Genomic DNA, 13,864 nt, shown 5'->3' with positions numbered 1-13,864 from the left:
CGGTAACCGCAGCGAGCGGGAAATGCGGCAAGCTGCGAGCATTTCTGGCCTGACTCTTGGCCTTTGGTAAACACATAAAAAGGGTTCTGCCGATTCCGGAAATAAACAAAGGTAAAATATATGCCTAAAAGCCGCTTCTGATCTAAGCTCACTTGCAAAATGCGCCAATATTGGGCAGTACAACATGCGACGGACAAAAATCGACCTGGCGACGAACCTACTAGTGGCAAACAGAAAGCGCTAACTTCCACCAATAATATTAAATATCACATAATTAAGCTAACAATGACCGAGTCTGCCAACATCCAACGATGCCTTCTGCCCCCATACTCTTCCAACTACCATATTCCATGTTCGCGATGTATGAATGGTCTTAAAACATAAATATATAGACATATCGTCAAAATTTTTCTCGCTCAACAATCGATAATTGCTGCCGACCTCTGCACCCTGCAGTAGTCGCTAGCCGCAAATCCCTAATTAGTTATCCCTGAAACGTCCCTGATTCCTTCATCTTTTATCCGAAGCTGACGTCATATTCAAACTGCTCTGCTGAGGAATGAAGAAGAGAAAAATTGGGAAATGAGGAGCTGTATAATTATAAGCTGTAAGCCATTATATGCATATAAGCTGGAAGTGATACGCCATAAGTTGTAACTTGTGGGTCTACATAACATGTTAAATAAATGCTGAAATTACTCTATACACAAGCATGAGGAACTGTTGTCCAATCAGTAGTCTAATAATCAGATCAAAAACTAATAATGTGCGCAGTCCAACAACAGCCCAAAAAAAAAAATCCACAATCCGCTGGCTATACAGTGATTAGTCAGGCGTATAATTATGTAGTAACGTGCTATGTGGTACCTGCTCAACGTTCGGCATACTCATCGGCAGCGCAAGCGGCAAACTGAAACAAGAGACGGGCCAGACGGCGACACAAGACACAACCAAAAACATGTGCACGAGGCTGAAGCTCGGGGCCGGCGGCAATGGATAAATACGATCGAGCGACACCGGTCCGCCCTTCCGGGGCACAACATTTACTCAAAAAAATGAAGAGACATCCATTTAAATTTTTTTTTTTGAATTCCTTCCAGACGACGTTCGAGAAGAGTGGATCCCGCTTGACAGCGCTTTTTGGGAAGAGATCGGCCCCCTTTGATTAACTAAGTGCATTGTGCCACCCGATCTTGAAGACAGAGGAGAACGCTGTCTCACGACCTTACTTGCCCGTTCGTTATGGAAGGCTGCTGGAGCTGCTGTCACATTACGTTATTTATCCGGTTGTCAGAACGGGCAGCAGCCAACGAAGCGGTTGACAAACGCTTACAAACTCTTTCAGGGTCTCCCCGAGATCCAAAAGGCAGAAGATAGTCCATTTATGACCCAGCATGCACGGTGTGAGAAGATGGGGGAAAATTAGCGAGAGGGCGCCTGGGGCTGCTGAAAGGGATGCAGGATGATGAACGGAAATTCATGGTCGAAGATTGTTGTGCTCTTGGATGCAAAACGGTTATTAATAACGTCTTGGTACCTATCACTCATGTTTGGGTCCGCCTTCACGGCCGCACACCCATCCCTACTCCAACCACTGAACCTGCTTGGCCTGTCGACAGGGGGCACAAGTAATATATGGAGACGCCATTTCCTTTCCTATCCTCCCTCATTGGGGGGTAAAGGAATTAGATGTGCGTAATAGTCGTTCAATAAACGCCTCAATGTAATTCAGACTGATCTGGCATTTAGATAATCTCCGCCTGACAGCACCTCCTCTATCTGAAAGCAAAGTAGAAGCCCTGGTTCGAAAGTAGTCTGGAGGATGGCCTTTGTGCATATTCCACTAAGAGGTTATCCACTGCTACAAAGCGTATTGAACCATCACTCCAGCGAAAGGGACAAGCTCTAATTCTAGGAAACGTAATCGCCCAGAAGGATAGTGGTAACAACCAAAACACGGCTCAATTAACTGAGGACTTCGCAGAACTCGCCTTTCTCGCAGGGCGTTTCAATGAAATGGGGAATCCAAAGTAAGGCGCCTGCCGTTGTATTAGGGTTCACTTTGGCGACAAATATTGAATGAGGTTTGAGATGGACGGTTGAATGGGAGCGCTGGGAAAATTGAACGGGTTGGGTAGTTAATTAGAATGCTTGTTACATCACAGGGCAGAACTTCTCGGTATTCTGGCTGGACCAAGGACAACATAAACAGCATTGCGTAGTTACTATATGTATCAAGTTAAAACGATTTTTTTTTGTACTGGTGTTTTTAATTCGACATTGCGGGATCAAGATGTAACCTCGTCCTGGTAACTATTGCAAGGGCGAAATGATGTATATTGGACAGATGTATCGCGAATCCCATAATTCCGTACCTCATTCTCTTTTTGCTCTGATGAGTGATGATGTGAGCCATACGGCCTTAATGGGGAGTCAGTATCAACACGTAGGGGATGTATGAGTAGAGTTCCTCACTTGTGATAAAACCGTGACAAACACTCCGTCGTTTCTTTGCAGCATGGGCATGCCGTGGACGGGATGGCGGTTTCCCCCGATGGTACAGCGGTTTATCGTAACCATGCCCAGATCATCTTCTGAGGATGACACAATATCATCGATGCGCCCATAAAGGATTTTACCCTCAAAACATGCCAGAGATTGAAGCACCTGTTGGATTCCACTATGGTTGGTACAGGCACAATGCCCTTTTGCCATCTAACTTACGATACCCCTACAAATCATCCAATTGCCCACTTTGCAATGGTGCCCCGAAGCAGCTTCGACGGCGTACAGTTTGCCGTCCTTCTGCCCTGCCAAGCGAATAACCCTTCCTGGGGGACATATCAGCAGAATTTGTGATCTTTCTGGGCTTTTCTAGGAATAGACAAGCCGAGATAAGTGCAAAGACCGTGATGAAGGCTCGTATGAGCGTCGTATGAGACAAGAAGTCTCTTTCCCCGAAGATTCTGGAACATCACTGGGAGGACCCCTGACTGACATAAGATCTTGTTGGATAAGCGTGATTAACGCATATGCAGACCCAGCACAATCCTCGGCACCTTCTTCTCTACCACCTATCCAACCTTACCGAGCCATCCGATACACTCCATCAAGCAGGAATCGGCGAGTCTGGCGTCACAGGGAGCCGAGGGATGAAGGAACTCTTTAAGCTTGATGATGGAGAGAGAGTTCTGGCAGATGATGGCCGCAGGAGACTGCTCTGAACTCTGCTGGGGCATCTATCGTGTTAGAGATGTTGGAGATGTTGGAGATGTTGGAGTCGCACAAAGAGGATAGGGCAGTGGTGCGCACTCGGTTGCAGCTATTGAGAAAGTCAATAAGAAGAGAAGGCAAACTGATTGCAGTTCGGATCTGAGTAAGTATCTACTGTCACGCTCCTGAAAATGAGGCTCACGACGGATGAAGAGCGTGTTGAATTTGCCTGGGCGTTCAAAAAGGCCGAAGGCATAAGATTGCTCCATGATGACTTTTTTCGCACCGTTCTTGCCTCATCCTGAAATGACGATGTTAACAGGGTACGCCCTTCAGCGAGGTGGATATTGGGACAGCATCCGCGTTCTCCGTTGTGGCAAGTCAGAATAAAGTGGAGGGGTAAGAAGTAGGGGCTTTTCTCGGTGATACTTGCTGCTCGATCCGTCTGCGGATTGCCGATCACCGTCGTTGAAGACGTTTCAATTCTGTTACGTTGTTGGGCTCTGCTATCTTCGCTGACGTCGGACACATTGACCTGAGAATAAACAGATAGGTATACAGGTACAGATAAAAGGAATTTGATGGGATAATAAACTCGGCCGCAGATGGGTAACAGGTCCTAATGCCTTTGGGTCCCAAACGGATTGATTGTGATGCCTGAAGCCAATAGACGCTATAGCCAAAGCGCCGTTAGCTGCGAAGGTTGCTTCGTAAGCCCCTTGCATCCTAAGTGATGTCATTAAGTTATGGTCAAGAGGATTGGAAGAGGGACGTACCTTCAGAATTACTGGTTAAAAGCTCGTAGTGTTCTTTCGGGTTCAAGATCTGTAAGCCGAAGTAGCTGTACAACGCCATTAGCAGAGCATGTAATGAACTTCGGGTTAACAGCTGAAGAGCGTTCGCCACTTCTAGCACTGCCATCAGAACGCTCGTCTATCCAAAGCCTAGGATGATATTTTGGGCATAATACGTCGCAAGCACCCAAGTTATGGCGATTGCTGCTTGCTGTTGGTTCGAGGGGTGGTAAAGCTCGGGGAAGGTCATTGCCAGGGAGGGAACCATTGGAGAAAGCTGGTGGTTGATCGAGTGTGGATGAGCATGAACAGTTGAAGAAGGTGGGTCTCCAGGTCGTGGCGGGCGACCACCGGGAGCGCTTAGGGATAGGGAGTGGAAAAAGGAGCCGTCGGGATAGGTGCGTTTTAGAGGAATAAAGGTCGTTAAAGCAATTTATAATGCTATAGAAGGTCAAGGAAGTCGTGGCATGAAAAGACACGTATAACAGAAGAAATTTCTAGAAACTGGAAGGTAGATAAGAAGATCGAGATCGGCGGAGGAGGGTTCTTCATCATTCACGAACGAACGACGACGAATGAAACGACGCTTAATAATACTGTATATAGAGAGATGTAACTGTACTATAGACGTAATTAATGCCATCTTAACTTCGCTGGCAATAATGAATGACGATGATGTTGTTGGTGCCAACAGGTAGCTCCGGCAAACCCCGAGAGAGTAATAAGTCGCCGAATGATGACGATCTTACGGAGTAAAAATTCGTGCTTTTTCGCCTCATTACTCAAAACCATATCATCACGGCGGTCTTCAACAAAATGCCTCCTTTGCCCACCGCTCCCCCTACCTCAATCCCAACACCTTCTGCTTCTGTGTCTCCTACCTCACCACCCAGTTCTTTTTTGACCCGCACTCAGAAGTTTATCGAAGAAAATCAGCGACTCATCCTGCTTGGTTGCGCTGTCTTAGCTGCCACTGGTGCTGGCTACTACCTGTACTCCCGACCGGACAAGTCCTCGCCTTCTACTTCGACCGCGGCTCCATCAAAAAAGAACAAAAAGAAGAAGAAGAAGGGTGGTGAGAAGAAGGATGACAAGTACTTGAAAAATGAAGGCGACCGGGGACCTCTGCTGGAGGAGATACAGCCTCAGACCGTCAAAGAAGATGGCTCGGAAGAGGCTATCCATCTTCAAGGCGTCCCTGATCAAAAGGAACTTGAAGACATGAGCGAATCTGCTAGAAATGAGCTCGGTGCTACTTTAAAGGACAGAGGAAATAAACTCTACTCTAAGAAGAGTTTCCAAAAGGCCATTGAGTGCTACACCAAAGCAATTGAAGTGTCGGTAAAGAAGGTTGCAGTTTTCTACTCAAACCGTGCCGCTTGTCAGTCTTTTCAAAAAGCCCTCGATATCATGCAGGCGCTAATCAGATAAAAGGTTACGGTAATCTCACCCCTCCCGACTATGAAAAATGTGTGGCGGACTGCAACGAAGCAATCAAGCTCGACCGTACCTATACAAAAGCTTTGAAACGACGTGCTACCGCCTTCGAAAATTTGAACCGCAATGAAGAGGCCGTTAGGGACTTCACTGCTGTGACCATTATTGAGCGTTTCCAGGACGATCAAGCTTCTGCCGCCGTCGAACGTTGCCTTAAGAAACTTGCTAGCAGCCGCGCAGCCGAGATTCTTAGCAAGCGCGAAGCTAATCTTCCTTCACCTACTTTTATATCAGCGTACCTTGCTGCGTTCCGACCCCACCCTAAACCAGCTCTTCCTGAGAATCCCAGCCAGGGCGATCTGACTCTCTCGTTGGCCTTTGATGCTCTTGAGGCGGCAGATTATCCTCACGCACTGACATACGCGGCGGAATCTATCGAGCAAGGCATCAGCTCTAAGAAGGGCGAGGCTGAGGCATACAACTTGCGAGGGACCTTCAAATTCTTGATGGGCAATGCTGAAGGCGCCAGGGATGACTTGCAGAAGAGTTTGGATATTGATTCCGGTTTTGTTCAAAGTTGGGTCAAGATTGCCAGTGTTCACATGGAATTGGGTACGTCCCTGACAGTTTCCGGTTTTAAGTCCTGTTTACTTTATCTTGACGTAATGGCGTGGTAGGCGATCCTGCGACGGCCTTTGGTGACTTTGAGGCGGCAATCCGACATGATGCCGACAATCCCGATATTTACTACCACCGTGGCCAAGGTACGTTGTGCGAAGTCAACCATATAACCACTAATTTAACTCCATGAAGTGTACTTCATCACTCAGGAATTTGACAAGGCCCTTGCAGACTATACTAAGTCTGTTCAACTTGACAGCAGCTTCATTTTCCCTCATATACAGACAGCGGTATGTCAGTATAAGATGGGCAACGTTGGATCTAGTATGGCGTCGTTTAGGAGGATCCTTCGAGAGTTCCCGGATAGAGGAGAAGCAAGCAACTATTAGTGAGTTCAACTGCCTTTGTTACTCAACGCCGTAGTGTTTACAGTTGTCATTCACAGTGGTGAAATTCTTCTCGACCAGCAAAAGTTCTCTGAATCGCTGGACCGTTTTGATAAATCCATCGAGCTTGACAAGGAGCGCAAGCCTCGTAACGTTCTTCCTTTTGTTAACAAGGCCCTCGCCCTTTTCCAATGGAAGCAAGACATTGCTGGCGCTGAGGCCCTCTGCAAGGAGGCACTTGAGATCGATCCAGACTGCGATGTTGCTGTCGCCACATTGGCGCAATTGAGCTTGCAGCAGGGTAAGATCGATGAAGCGATTAAATGGTTTGAAAAGAGTGCGCAGTTGGCTCGGACCGAGGGTGAATTGATAAATGCCATTACATGTGAGCGCACATCTTGATTGGTTACCAAAAGCTAGCAAAGACTGATAAAATGCTCAGATGAACATGCTAGCAAAGCTCAGGTGCACTTCCTCAAGACTTATCCAGAATTCGCGGAAAGACTTAGCCAGATCGCTCAAGCTGCTTAAATATCTTGACTGATGAGGATGAGGGATAAAGGTTTGGAAAACACGTTATCGAAATTGCGCCTCGAATTGTATGATGAGTTGGCGAAGCGCATGCAGCATAGTTCTTCGTTGCAGTTGCAGTTGCATTCATTCCATGCATTGGTTTATTGTTTGGGAGGTATTGCACACGCCTAGCAACACAATAATGCTCTGGCAACACTCATGTGAAGATGCCTCGGCCAGTATGCGCTGCGCTGCTCCATTGTGTTATCCATTATCTCAAATGCCTAGCAATATTATTAGACTGAGACTCCCAAGTCGTTCATTGTACGCCCCTGTGCTGCTCTCTACGGATGATGAAGAACTTCGGCGCAGGAATGGGTACTTCTGGATCTGCTGGGGTATGCTTCCGAGGGACAATCTGTTTACTCTTTACTTGAAAACAGGGTTTCAATACAGAAACTGTACAACATAATGGATAATGACAATGCTTGAGTGCTGATTAGTCGGAAATATCTACAGCAAAGAATAAATGTATGGACCACCGTCCCTCGTCTCCTCCACACCGTTCACCAGAACGATACCCTAAGGAAGGAGAGACGAAGGGAGCTTAGACGTCCTCGGCGTTTGCTCTCGCACCGGCTTGACGCTCAACTCAACTGTGTTAAGAAAGTGAGGAGCAACTTTGGGGAAGTTGTACCTGTGCTGCCGCACAGCGTGTAAAACGCATAAGAGAGAAGAAAAAAGATGGTTACATATCTGTATTTATAGCGAAAGGGTGACGCAAAGTTTCGTCGCCCTAAAAGCATGACGTGGCATCTGCTTTACGTAAATATATCTTCTTTTCCTCAGTAAAATTAACCTGAAAACGATCATAATACTAAACTTAAAATGACATTTAATCATTATTTATTCACCTTAACACCATTTCCGGCTGCCAGCAGGCATATTTATCAGATACCGCTTCTATTCACAAGCGACTGCTCGTAGGCTCGACACGGGCCTCTTGAAAGCCCAGTCTTGAAGGCGGTCCTGAGCCTCCCATTCAATACACTCCTAATAACCACCTTTCAGATAGATGACTGGCAGACTTGTCCTGTAGTTCAAGATACGAACGCTGACCTCCAACGCCGTTTGATGATGATGACAAGGTGATCAGTGGTTCTGATACCGTACATAACCTCCTCGACCTGCCCTATATGCCCTCTGTGGTGAATATTCTCCCCGAAGGCATCACAAAGGCGGATTACATGACGCCCGTACGTATTGAGAACCATCCCTCCTTCACGTCTGCTATCCGTCCTGGTGTTAAGCCAAGAAGAGAATGCTTGACGATGTTGATTCTCTGACGAAGACTATCTTATTGATGCGAGGCGCAAAATTCATGGTCACTAGAAACATCTGGGTCTACTAAGGTCTACTAGTGAGTCAGTGGAACAAGTTTACGAGATTCTTTGGGACGACCCGCCGCTTGACATATGGACATACGTTCGCGCATTGATGTTAGCAGCTTTCCTCGGCTACACTAATCCCATTGACGCTGGCACAAATGAACAGCGCGTGTCTTTGATTCTAATCACCCCGGCACAATGTGAATGGAATTCCCAGGGAGTTGCATGTAATCGGACTCAAGTACCTTCTCAACTAGCCTTTGCAATCACCATCCACGAATCAAAAGCCATAACTCTTGATAGAGTTTATTTTCTTCTTGGTGGCAGAGAATTTGTTTAAGAACTCACGTCCGTAGCTATAACTCCTTAAATACATGGCCATCATATAACTGGAAGCAGTACAAGTGCAATAACGTGGTCCGTCTAAAGCCCTGCTGTGATACGATGATAAATTACTCAATGGCTACGTTCAATAATGCGTATATGTGCCATCCTTTGTCCTTCCTTCCATTCGGCTCGTTGATCTTTATTCTCGCACAGCTCTGAAAGCGATGACTGATCTCAAGGATTATATGATCTTAAGCTTACAATCATGGATTAAATATCGTTTCGGTCATGATGCCTATGAACAACGGTGGTTGGAAGCTTGTTGTTTACCATCCACTGTTTGTTGTTCTAGTTCCATTATGTCTCCTTTCACATATACTAGATCTCTGCAAATTACAATAATATTGGTCACCGTGTTTGAGCGGATCATAAGTGAGGAGCTTATGTCAATGCATACCAGATTTATGCTTCGACATCCCCACCCTATACTCCCCGGTCCCTGAATATGCGTGAAGTTGTTAGGCCTTTAGAGGCAGGCATCTCACCCTTCAACAACTAATCTAAAATGATGCTAAAACAAATCCAAAACAAAACTACCAAAACTAAAGTCTATAATCGGCAGGAAGCCATTTCTATTTTAGTGTTCGGAATGCAGGATAAGTAACGCCGATCTAAATGATTGAAATAATCTAAAACAAAAGTATGGAAATTCAAATCTATAGCTGGCAGACCTTATCGGCGGAGCCATTTCTTTTCGATTATTCGGAATGCAGGATATGTAACACCGGTGAAGGCCTATAAGAACATATAAGCATCGAGGGATATCAGTTCGTCCAGATAGCTTGTGACTCACAAATGCCAAGAGCCAACCAATATCGCCACCGGACGGGTCAGCCGTGCCGCCGACCTTCTTACCAACTGTGGGATACACGGTGTTAGCCAAATTCCTAACGATATGCAAGAACTTACTGGGACCGGTGAACCACGCCTGAGCCATGCCTAGAACTGCACCAGCGGCTCCACAGCACCCGGCAGCGATAGCAGCAAATCCCACAGGCAATCTGTCAGATCGGTTCCAAGTGCTGGCCGCTTCGTAATTTTCGTACCGCCCTTTGCGGAAGATGAAATGTTCTTCAATTACCACAGTAGCATAGATAGAAAGCCAGTACCCGAGGACGTTGAGGAAGTTTTCGAGAGAGGTAGCAAATGAGCTTGCGCCCACGATAGCTATTGGGATATAAATGGCAGTGATGACGCAGGGCCACACAAGTCGAGGAATAGCAGCCAACCAGTTGGCAATCACAGATACACTCAACCCCATAGAGTACACATTCACGGTACTTTCATTGTACGGTCAGCTTAAGTGGAAAGAATGTATAAAAAAAGATAATACATACTTATTGGCGACAACAGAGAGCACTAGAAGAGTCATGAAAAACTTCCCTCCGTTGTGCATAGAAGGGACTACTATGCAGTCAGCGAAGCATTATCGTCTTAGGCATGTCACTTACTGAATACGGCACCAACAAGACCTCCAAGTTCATGCTCGTGATAGGCGTCTCTCCAGTCGGTGACGACCAAAGCAGCGCAGCCTATAGCAGTACCGAGCCATTCGACCAGCACAAGTGGGAAGATCAATCCTGTATACGTCCAGGCGAAAACCTTCCAACTCTTGGCTTCGGCAGGCATATAGACATTGAAATCGCTTGAGAGGGAAGACCAACCTATCGCAAAACCCCATATGGTACCACCGAAGGATAACACTCCGGCGGCTTCTGCCTGACCAACACCCCAAGGAACATTTGCCAGATGCTTCGCAGACACACCAAGCATGACAAGGAATGTGATGAAAGTAGGTAACCAAGAGTATCTCTCATATTGGTGGACAAATCGATAGCCAAAGAGGCCAATGAAAAGAGTGACGAGGGCAATAATTACGACGCCCACAGCAGCGGAGATCTTGTATTCGGAGACCGCCACAAGGGTTTGAGCGCCAGATATGGTGTTTACGATGGACCAGCCAACACACGCGATGCAGTTGAGTAAGGCTACTATCTTCGCCCCCCAAAAACCCCAGGAGTACCTCGCGGAAGTCATTTGACGAAGGCCAAGTTTGGGTCCGAAAGTAGACATGAAGGCCGGGATGCAGGCGGTAGCAGCGTTGAAGAAAAGGATTGACAACATCGAATCTCCCAGACCAAGGCCAAAAAGGAGTGGTCCAAGGATACCGACGCCTGCCCAATCCTAATCAGCCTTATGGAGCATCAAAACCTGAACGACCTTACCTAGTGTAGGCAGCACCGTGTTGGCACTTGCCCATATGAAAAGATTTCCATGCTAAACCGGGAAAATTGATGATTAAGAAGGATTTCAGAAATAATCGCAAAGAAGTAACTCACAAGTCGCGTATCTGTACGATCAGACTCAGAAACGCGTTCGATACCTCTCTTATCATGGAGTCAGACCATGGACCATGCATCGCTGGCCTTGTTCCCGTATACTCACCGACTCAATACCCATCGTATGTTCCAGCTTCCTATTCAGCTCGTCAAATTTCGCCCAGCGACTGGTCGATTCTCCGACGTTGTGCTGTTCAGAGTAAACTCCCGCATCAACGGAAGGAAGACCCTCGTATGAGTCTGAGACCTTAGGATCAACAGGCTCAAATCCCTTCTCAATATCTGACATGTTGAGGTCTGAAGTGGCGAAATATATGAAATGCCGTATTTAAGCTATGGAACAGCCAAAAAATCGACTGTAAGCATGGAAAGACACGGGAGAATCCTGAAGTCACCTTTTTTATATCAGCCAGGCGCTGTCCTTCTGTGTCCAAGCTGATATCCTGTAGATCGTACTATTGTATCACTGCGCCCCCTAGAGTGAAGCCGATAACGTCTCTCAAATGTACGTCGAGATAAAGGCGGGAAGATAGAGATAAGTAATAAGATCAGAACTGGAGTCCCGACACGATCGGATCAAAAGCCAAGATAGTTACAAAAACCGTATCTCCACCTTGACGCAGGTCCTTAGGTCGTTGCGCTACTTTTTTTTTTCTTGTTTTGCCCTCCCGTTCACGAAAGTCCGTATATTTCCGGCATTAGAAAGGATTTTAGGTGCGTTCGGCAGCGATTGGAATTATTAAATGAACGATTCAAACTAGTGCCTGACAATGGAAACAGTTGCTGGTAATTCAAACGGTGATCCGCCGAACGATCACTCCCCTTCCTTCTGACTATCCGACGCTGCCGAACGCCCCCTATCGTTTATTTATTACTGTTGTTGCACCAGTGTCGTTGTAAATTTGGCCTCTTTTGCGGGCGGCAGGAAAAATTTTCAAGTGTCAATAATGTATACGGAGGTGGAGCGAAAAGTGGAGGCCATGGAGTGGCGCACATGGTGCGGTACGTACTGATAAACGAATGGAATACCCTGAATAATGTTCCTGAAAAAGGATTCTCTGCAATAAAAGGCACTTCGGTCTTAAGTCATATAAGCAGGCTTCGGGCGTCAGTCATGCGAGCGAATCTGGGCTAGATTACAGTCGTCTTGAGATCCACTGACCATGCCAACCATTGGGAGCGTTTCCGGATCTCAATTTTCTATTTGTCTAATTGTTCTTTAAAAAATCTGTAATTTTGTCTCAGGGATCCTCTCCTCGAAAAAACGCAAAGATTGATGTCTTGGGCCCGAACAGAGCCATTTCTCGAAATGACAGATTTTTCGACCTTTTGAGAGGCTTTTTAGCATATATGTAGTAGTGTGGCCTAACAACAATTTTCATCCTTCGAGTCTTCAAACCCAATCTGTTTTCAACCTGTAGACACGGAGATCATCAGTGCCTCCAGGTCCCGCCATCGACGACGAGCCGTGGCCGTCAGGTTCGCTCTTCCGGCGGATGATTGAAGATAATGTGCCTCCACATCTCTCCTACAAATTACATTCCAAGAATGTTATGGAGATGGATGCTCTGATGATTTCTGGAAGAATAAGAATTGCTGGAAGTAGAGTACGCGCATCGAAGCTTCGGAGGACGGAGGAGATCATAGAAGTGGATAAAAAATGGTGAGGCGATATGTCTCGGGTAAATATCATCCTAAAGCTTTGCGAATCTTCAGGGGGCACATCACTGATGCTCTGTTTATTGCTGACGACGAGAGCATATCCTGAGATGCTGAAGAGACGGCAATTTGTACGAAAATGGAATCCAGGAGGAAGCGGACGAGGATGATGGCAATCGTGAAGATGGTGCCTGGGGAGATGACGGTGAAGATGACAATCAACATGGTGGTTCCGAGAAAGACAACAACGGAATTGACAGGGAGGCGAAACGCCGGATGGAAGAAGCTGACAAAGAACGAAAGGCCAGAATTAGTCCAATCGAGATAAATATTCTAGAGGGGATGGAAGTTTGTAGGAATGGAATAATAGTACCCCACTTCTTCCTCCTACATATAGATCGTCCGTCGTGCGTATTGTTTGTACGAGAGAAAACATAATAGTAAATTTGAAATGAATATTTAAAAGTAGTATTTTTTATTATGTTATATTACTGTCGCGAGCAGTAGTTGCTCCGACAGCGGGCCTGACCGTCGGTGATGATAATAGTAGGTTCGTCGTCGGAAAGAACTATAGCCGAACGACATCAATTGACAGACGCCGTGCTGGTCAACTGGACAACATCTGTGGACGAAGGCCTTAGTATCTGGTGACAACAACGCGTTATAGGCCCTGATTCGGAAACATGCAACGTATAAGAGGATAGCTCTTATTGAAACATCATTTTCACCTTTTGTATATTCTTGAGACACTTACCAGAATGCGAATGCGACTTATGAGAGGTATTCTTATCAATCGGGGTGCTCTTGCAGTGCCCCAATATATCAAACACCACCCCCTCACCAGAACGCATCATATGGTAGCCGCAAATCGGGCACTCTGTGGAGGCCGATACTCTACTGTTGCTCAACATGGCAACTTGACCCACCTTTCCGACGGCAATACCGAACAGAAGGTCGGAAAACGTCCTTTCAAAAAGATCTTGATTGCCAACAGGTGGGTAGCAAATGCAAAAACTTGCTCTAACTTTACATAGAGGAGAGATAGCATGTGCGATCATTCGCACCGCTCGACGATTGGGTATTGTCACAGTTTCAGTATACAGTGAAGCTGATCGAAACTGTCAACA

General features: G+C 46.4%; 4 protein-coding genes and 6 non-coding genes; 6 read left to right on the top strand and 4 right to left on the bottom strand.

Moving 5' to 3' along the window:
• The first annotated feature begins 872 nt into the window (after positions 1-872).
• CNAG_12989 lies at positions 873-1,524 on the top strand. XR_001046290.1 has 1 exon: positions 873-1,524. It is a non-coding gene; the product is annotated as a hypothetical RNA (non-coding RNA).
• A 37-nt stretch (positions 1,525-1,561) lies between these two features.
• On the top strand, positions 1,562-2,247 carry CNAG_12988. XR_001046289.1 has 2 exons: positions 1,562-1,691; positions 1,750-2,247. It is a non-coding gene; the product is annotated as a hypothetical RNA (non-coding RNA).
• Positions 2,248-2,376: 129 nt separating this feature from the next.
• CNAG_07596 (hypothetical protein) lies at positions 2,377-3,239 on the bottom strand (the record flags this gene model as incomplete). Its single annotated transcript, XM_012197532.1, has 4 exons — positions 2,377-2,421; positions 2,476-2,667; positions 2,725-2,831; positions 3,089-3,239. The coding sequence occupies 4 exons, from the start codon at positions 3,237-3,239 to the stop codon at positions 2,377-2,379; spliced, it is 495 nt and encodes a 164-aa protein (XP_012052922.1).
• A 1,541-nt stretch (positions 3,240-4,780) lies between these two features.
• Positions 4,781-7,145, top strand: CNAG_01682 (mitochondrial outer membrane 72K protein). XM_012197294.1 has 6 exons: positions 4,781-5,388; positions 5,442-6,056; positions 6,122-6,208; positions 6,258-6,453; positions 6,511-6,836; positions 6,894-7,145. Exons 1-6 carry the CDS (start codon positions 4,824-4,826, stop codon positions 6,980-6,982), a joined length of 1,878 nt encoding a protein of 625 aa, XP_012052684.1. The 5' UTR covers positions 4,781-4,823; the 3' UTR covers positions 6,983-7,145.
• Positions 7,146-7,434: 289 nt separating this feature from the next.
• CNAG_12987 lies at positions 7,435-7,672 on the bottom strand. XR_001046288.1 has 1 exon: positions 7,435-7,672. It is a non-coding gene; the product is annotated as a hypothetical RNA (non-coding RNA).
• Positions 7,673-7,931: 259 nt separating this feature from the next.
• Positions 7,932-8,461, top strand: CNAG_12986. XR_001046287.1 has 1 exon: positions 7,932-8,461. It is a non-coding gene; the product is annotated as a hypothetical RNA (non-coding RNA).
• A 606-nt stretch (positions 8,462-9,067) lies between these two features.
• Positions 9,068-12,211, bottom strand: CNAG_01681 (cytosine permease). XM_012197293.1 has 10 exons: positions 12,089-12,211; positions 11,474-11,987; positions 11,185-11,411; positions 11,079-11,126; positions 10,965-11,016; positions 10,191-10,913; positions 10,077-10,143; positions 9,649-10,019; positions 9,533-9,597; positions 9,068-9,474 (listed from the first exon to the last, which is right to left on the bottom strand). The coding sequence occupies exons 3-10, from the start codon at positions 11,365-11,367 to the stop codon at positions 9,412-9,414; spliced, it is 1,572 nt and encodes a 523-aa protein (XP_012052683.1). The 5' UTR covers positions 11,368-11,411; positions 11,474-11,987; positions 12,089-12,211; the 3' UTR covers positions 9,068-9,411.
• Positions 12,212-12,320: 109 nt separating this feature from the next.
• Positions 12,321-13,217, top strand: CNAG_12985. XR_001046286.1 has 2 exons: positions 12,321-12,741; positions 12,795-13,217. It is a non-coding gene; the product is annotated as a hypothetical RNA (non-coding RNA).
• A 212-nt stretch (positions 13,218-13,429) lies between these two features.
• Positions 13,430-13,864, top strand: part of CNAG_01680 (3-methylcrotonyl-CoA carboxylase alpha subunit) — a 3,161-nt gene continuing 2,726 nt past the window's right edge. Inside the window, exons 1-2 of the mRNA XM_012197029.1 lie at positions 13,430-13,731; positions 13,772-13,864. The exon at positions 13,772-13,864 is cut by the window's right edge and continues 10 nt beyond it. Coding sequence (XP_012052419.1) covers positions 13,496-13,731; positions 13,772-13,864 — 329 coding nt within the window. The 5' untranslated portion in view covers positions 13,430-13,495. The remainder of the gene's footprint in view (positions 13,732-13,771) is intronic.
• CNAG_12984 overlaps positions 13,788-13,864 on the bottom strand; it is a 1,689-nt gene continuing 1,612 nt past the window's right edge. The window contains exon 7 of the non-coding RNA XR_001046285.1: positions 13,788-13,864. This exon is cut by the window's right edge and continues 116 nt beyond it.

Source organism: Cryptococcus neoformans, chromosome 11, assembly GCF_000149245.1.
Source record: "Cryptococcus neoformans var. grubii H99 chromosome 11, complete sequence".
In the NCBI taxonomy this organism is placed as follows: Eukaryota; Fungi; Basidiomycota; class Tremellomycetes; order Tremellales; family Cryptococcaceae; genus Cryptococcus; species Cryptococcus neoformans.
The sequence above is the reverse complement of the archived record's forward strand: the minus strand, read 5'-3'. Positions and strand labels throughout refer to the sequence as shown.

Bases quoted from the DNA above. Each gene is read 5' to 3' on its own strand.
- CNAG_01682 (XM_012197294.1), top strand. From the start codon at position 4,824: ATGCCTCCTTTGCCCACCGCTCCCCCTACCTCAATCCCAACACCTTCT. The intron at 5,389-5,441 runs GTCAGTCTTTTC...ATCAGATAAAAG, and splicing joins CTACTCAAACCGTGCCGCTT to GTTACGGTAATCTCACCCCT. The intron at 6,837-6,893 runs GTGAGCGCACAT...TAAAATGCTCAG, and splicing joins ATTGATAAATGCCATTACAT to ATGAACATGCTAGCAAAGCT.
- CNAG_01681 (XM_012197293.1), bottom strand. From the start codon at position 11,367: ATGTCAGATATTGAGAAGGGATTTGAGCCTGTTGATCCTAAGGTCTCA. The intron at 11,127-11,184 runs GTGAGTATACGG...CTCCATGATAAG, and splicing joins ATACGATGGGTATTGAGTCG to AGAGGTATCGAACGCGTTTC. The intron at 10,914-10,964 runs GTAAGGTCGTTC...AGGATTGGGCAG, and splicing joins CACGGTGCTGCCTACACTAG to GCGTCGGTATCCTTGGACCA.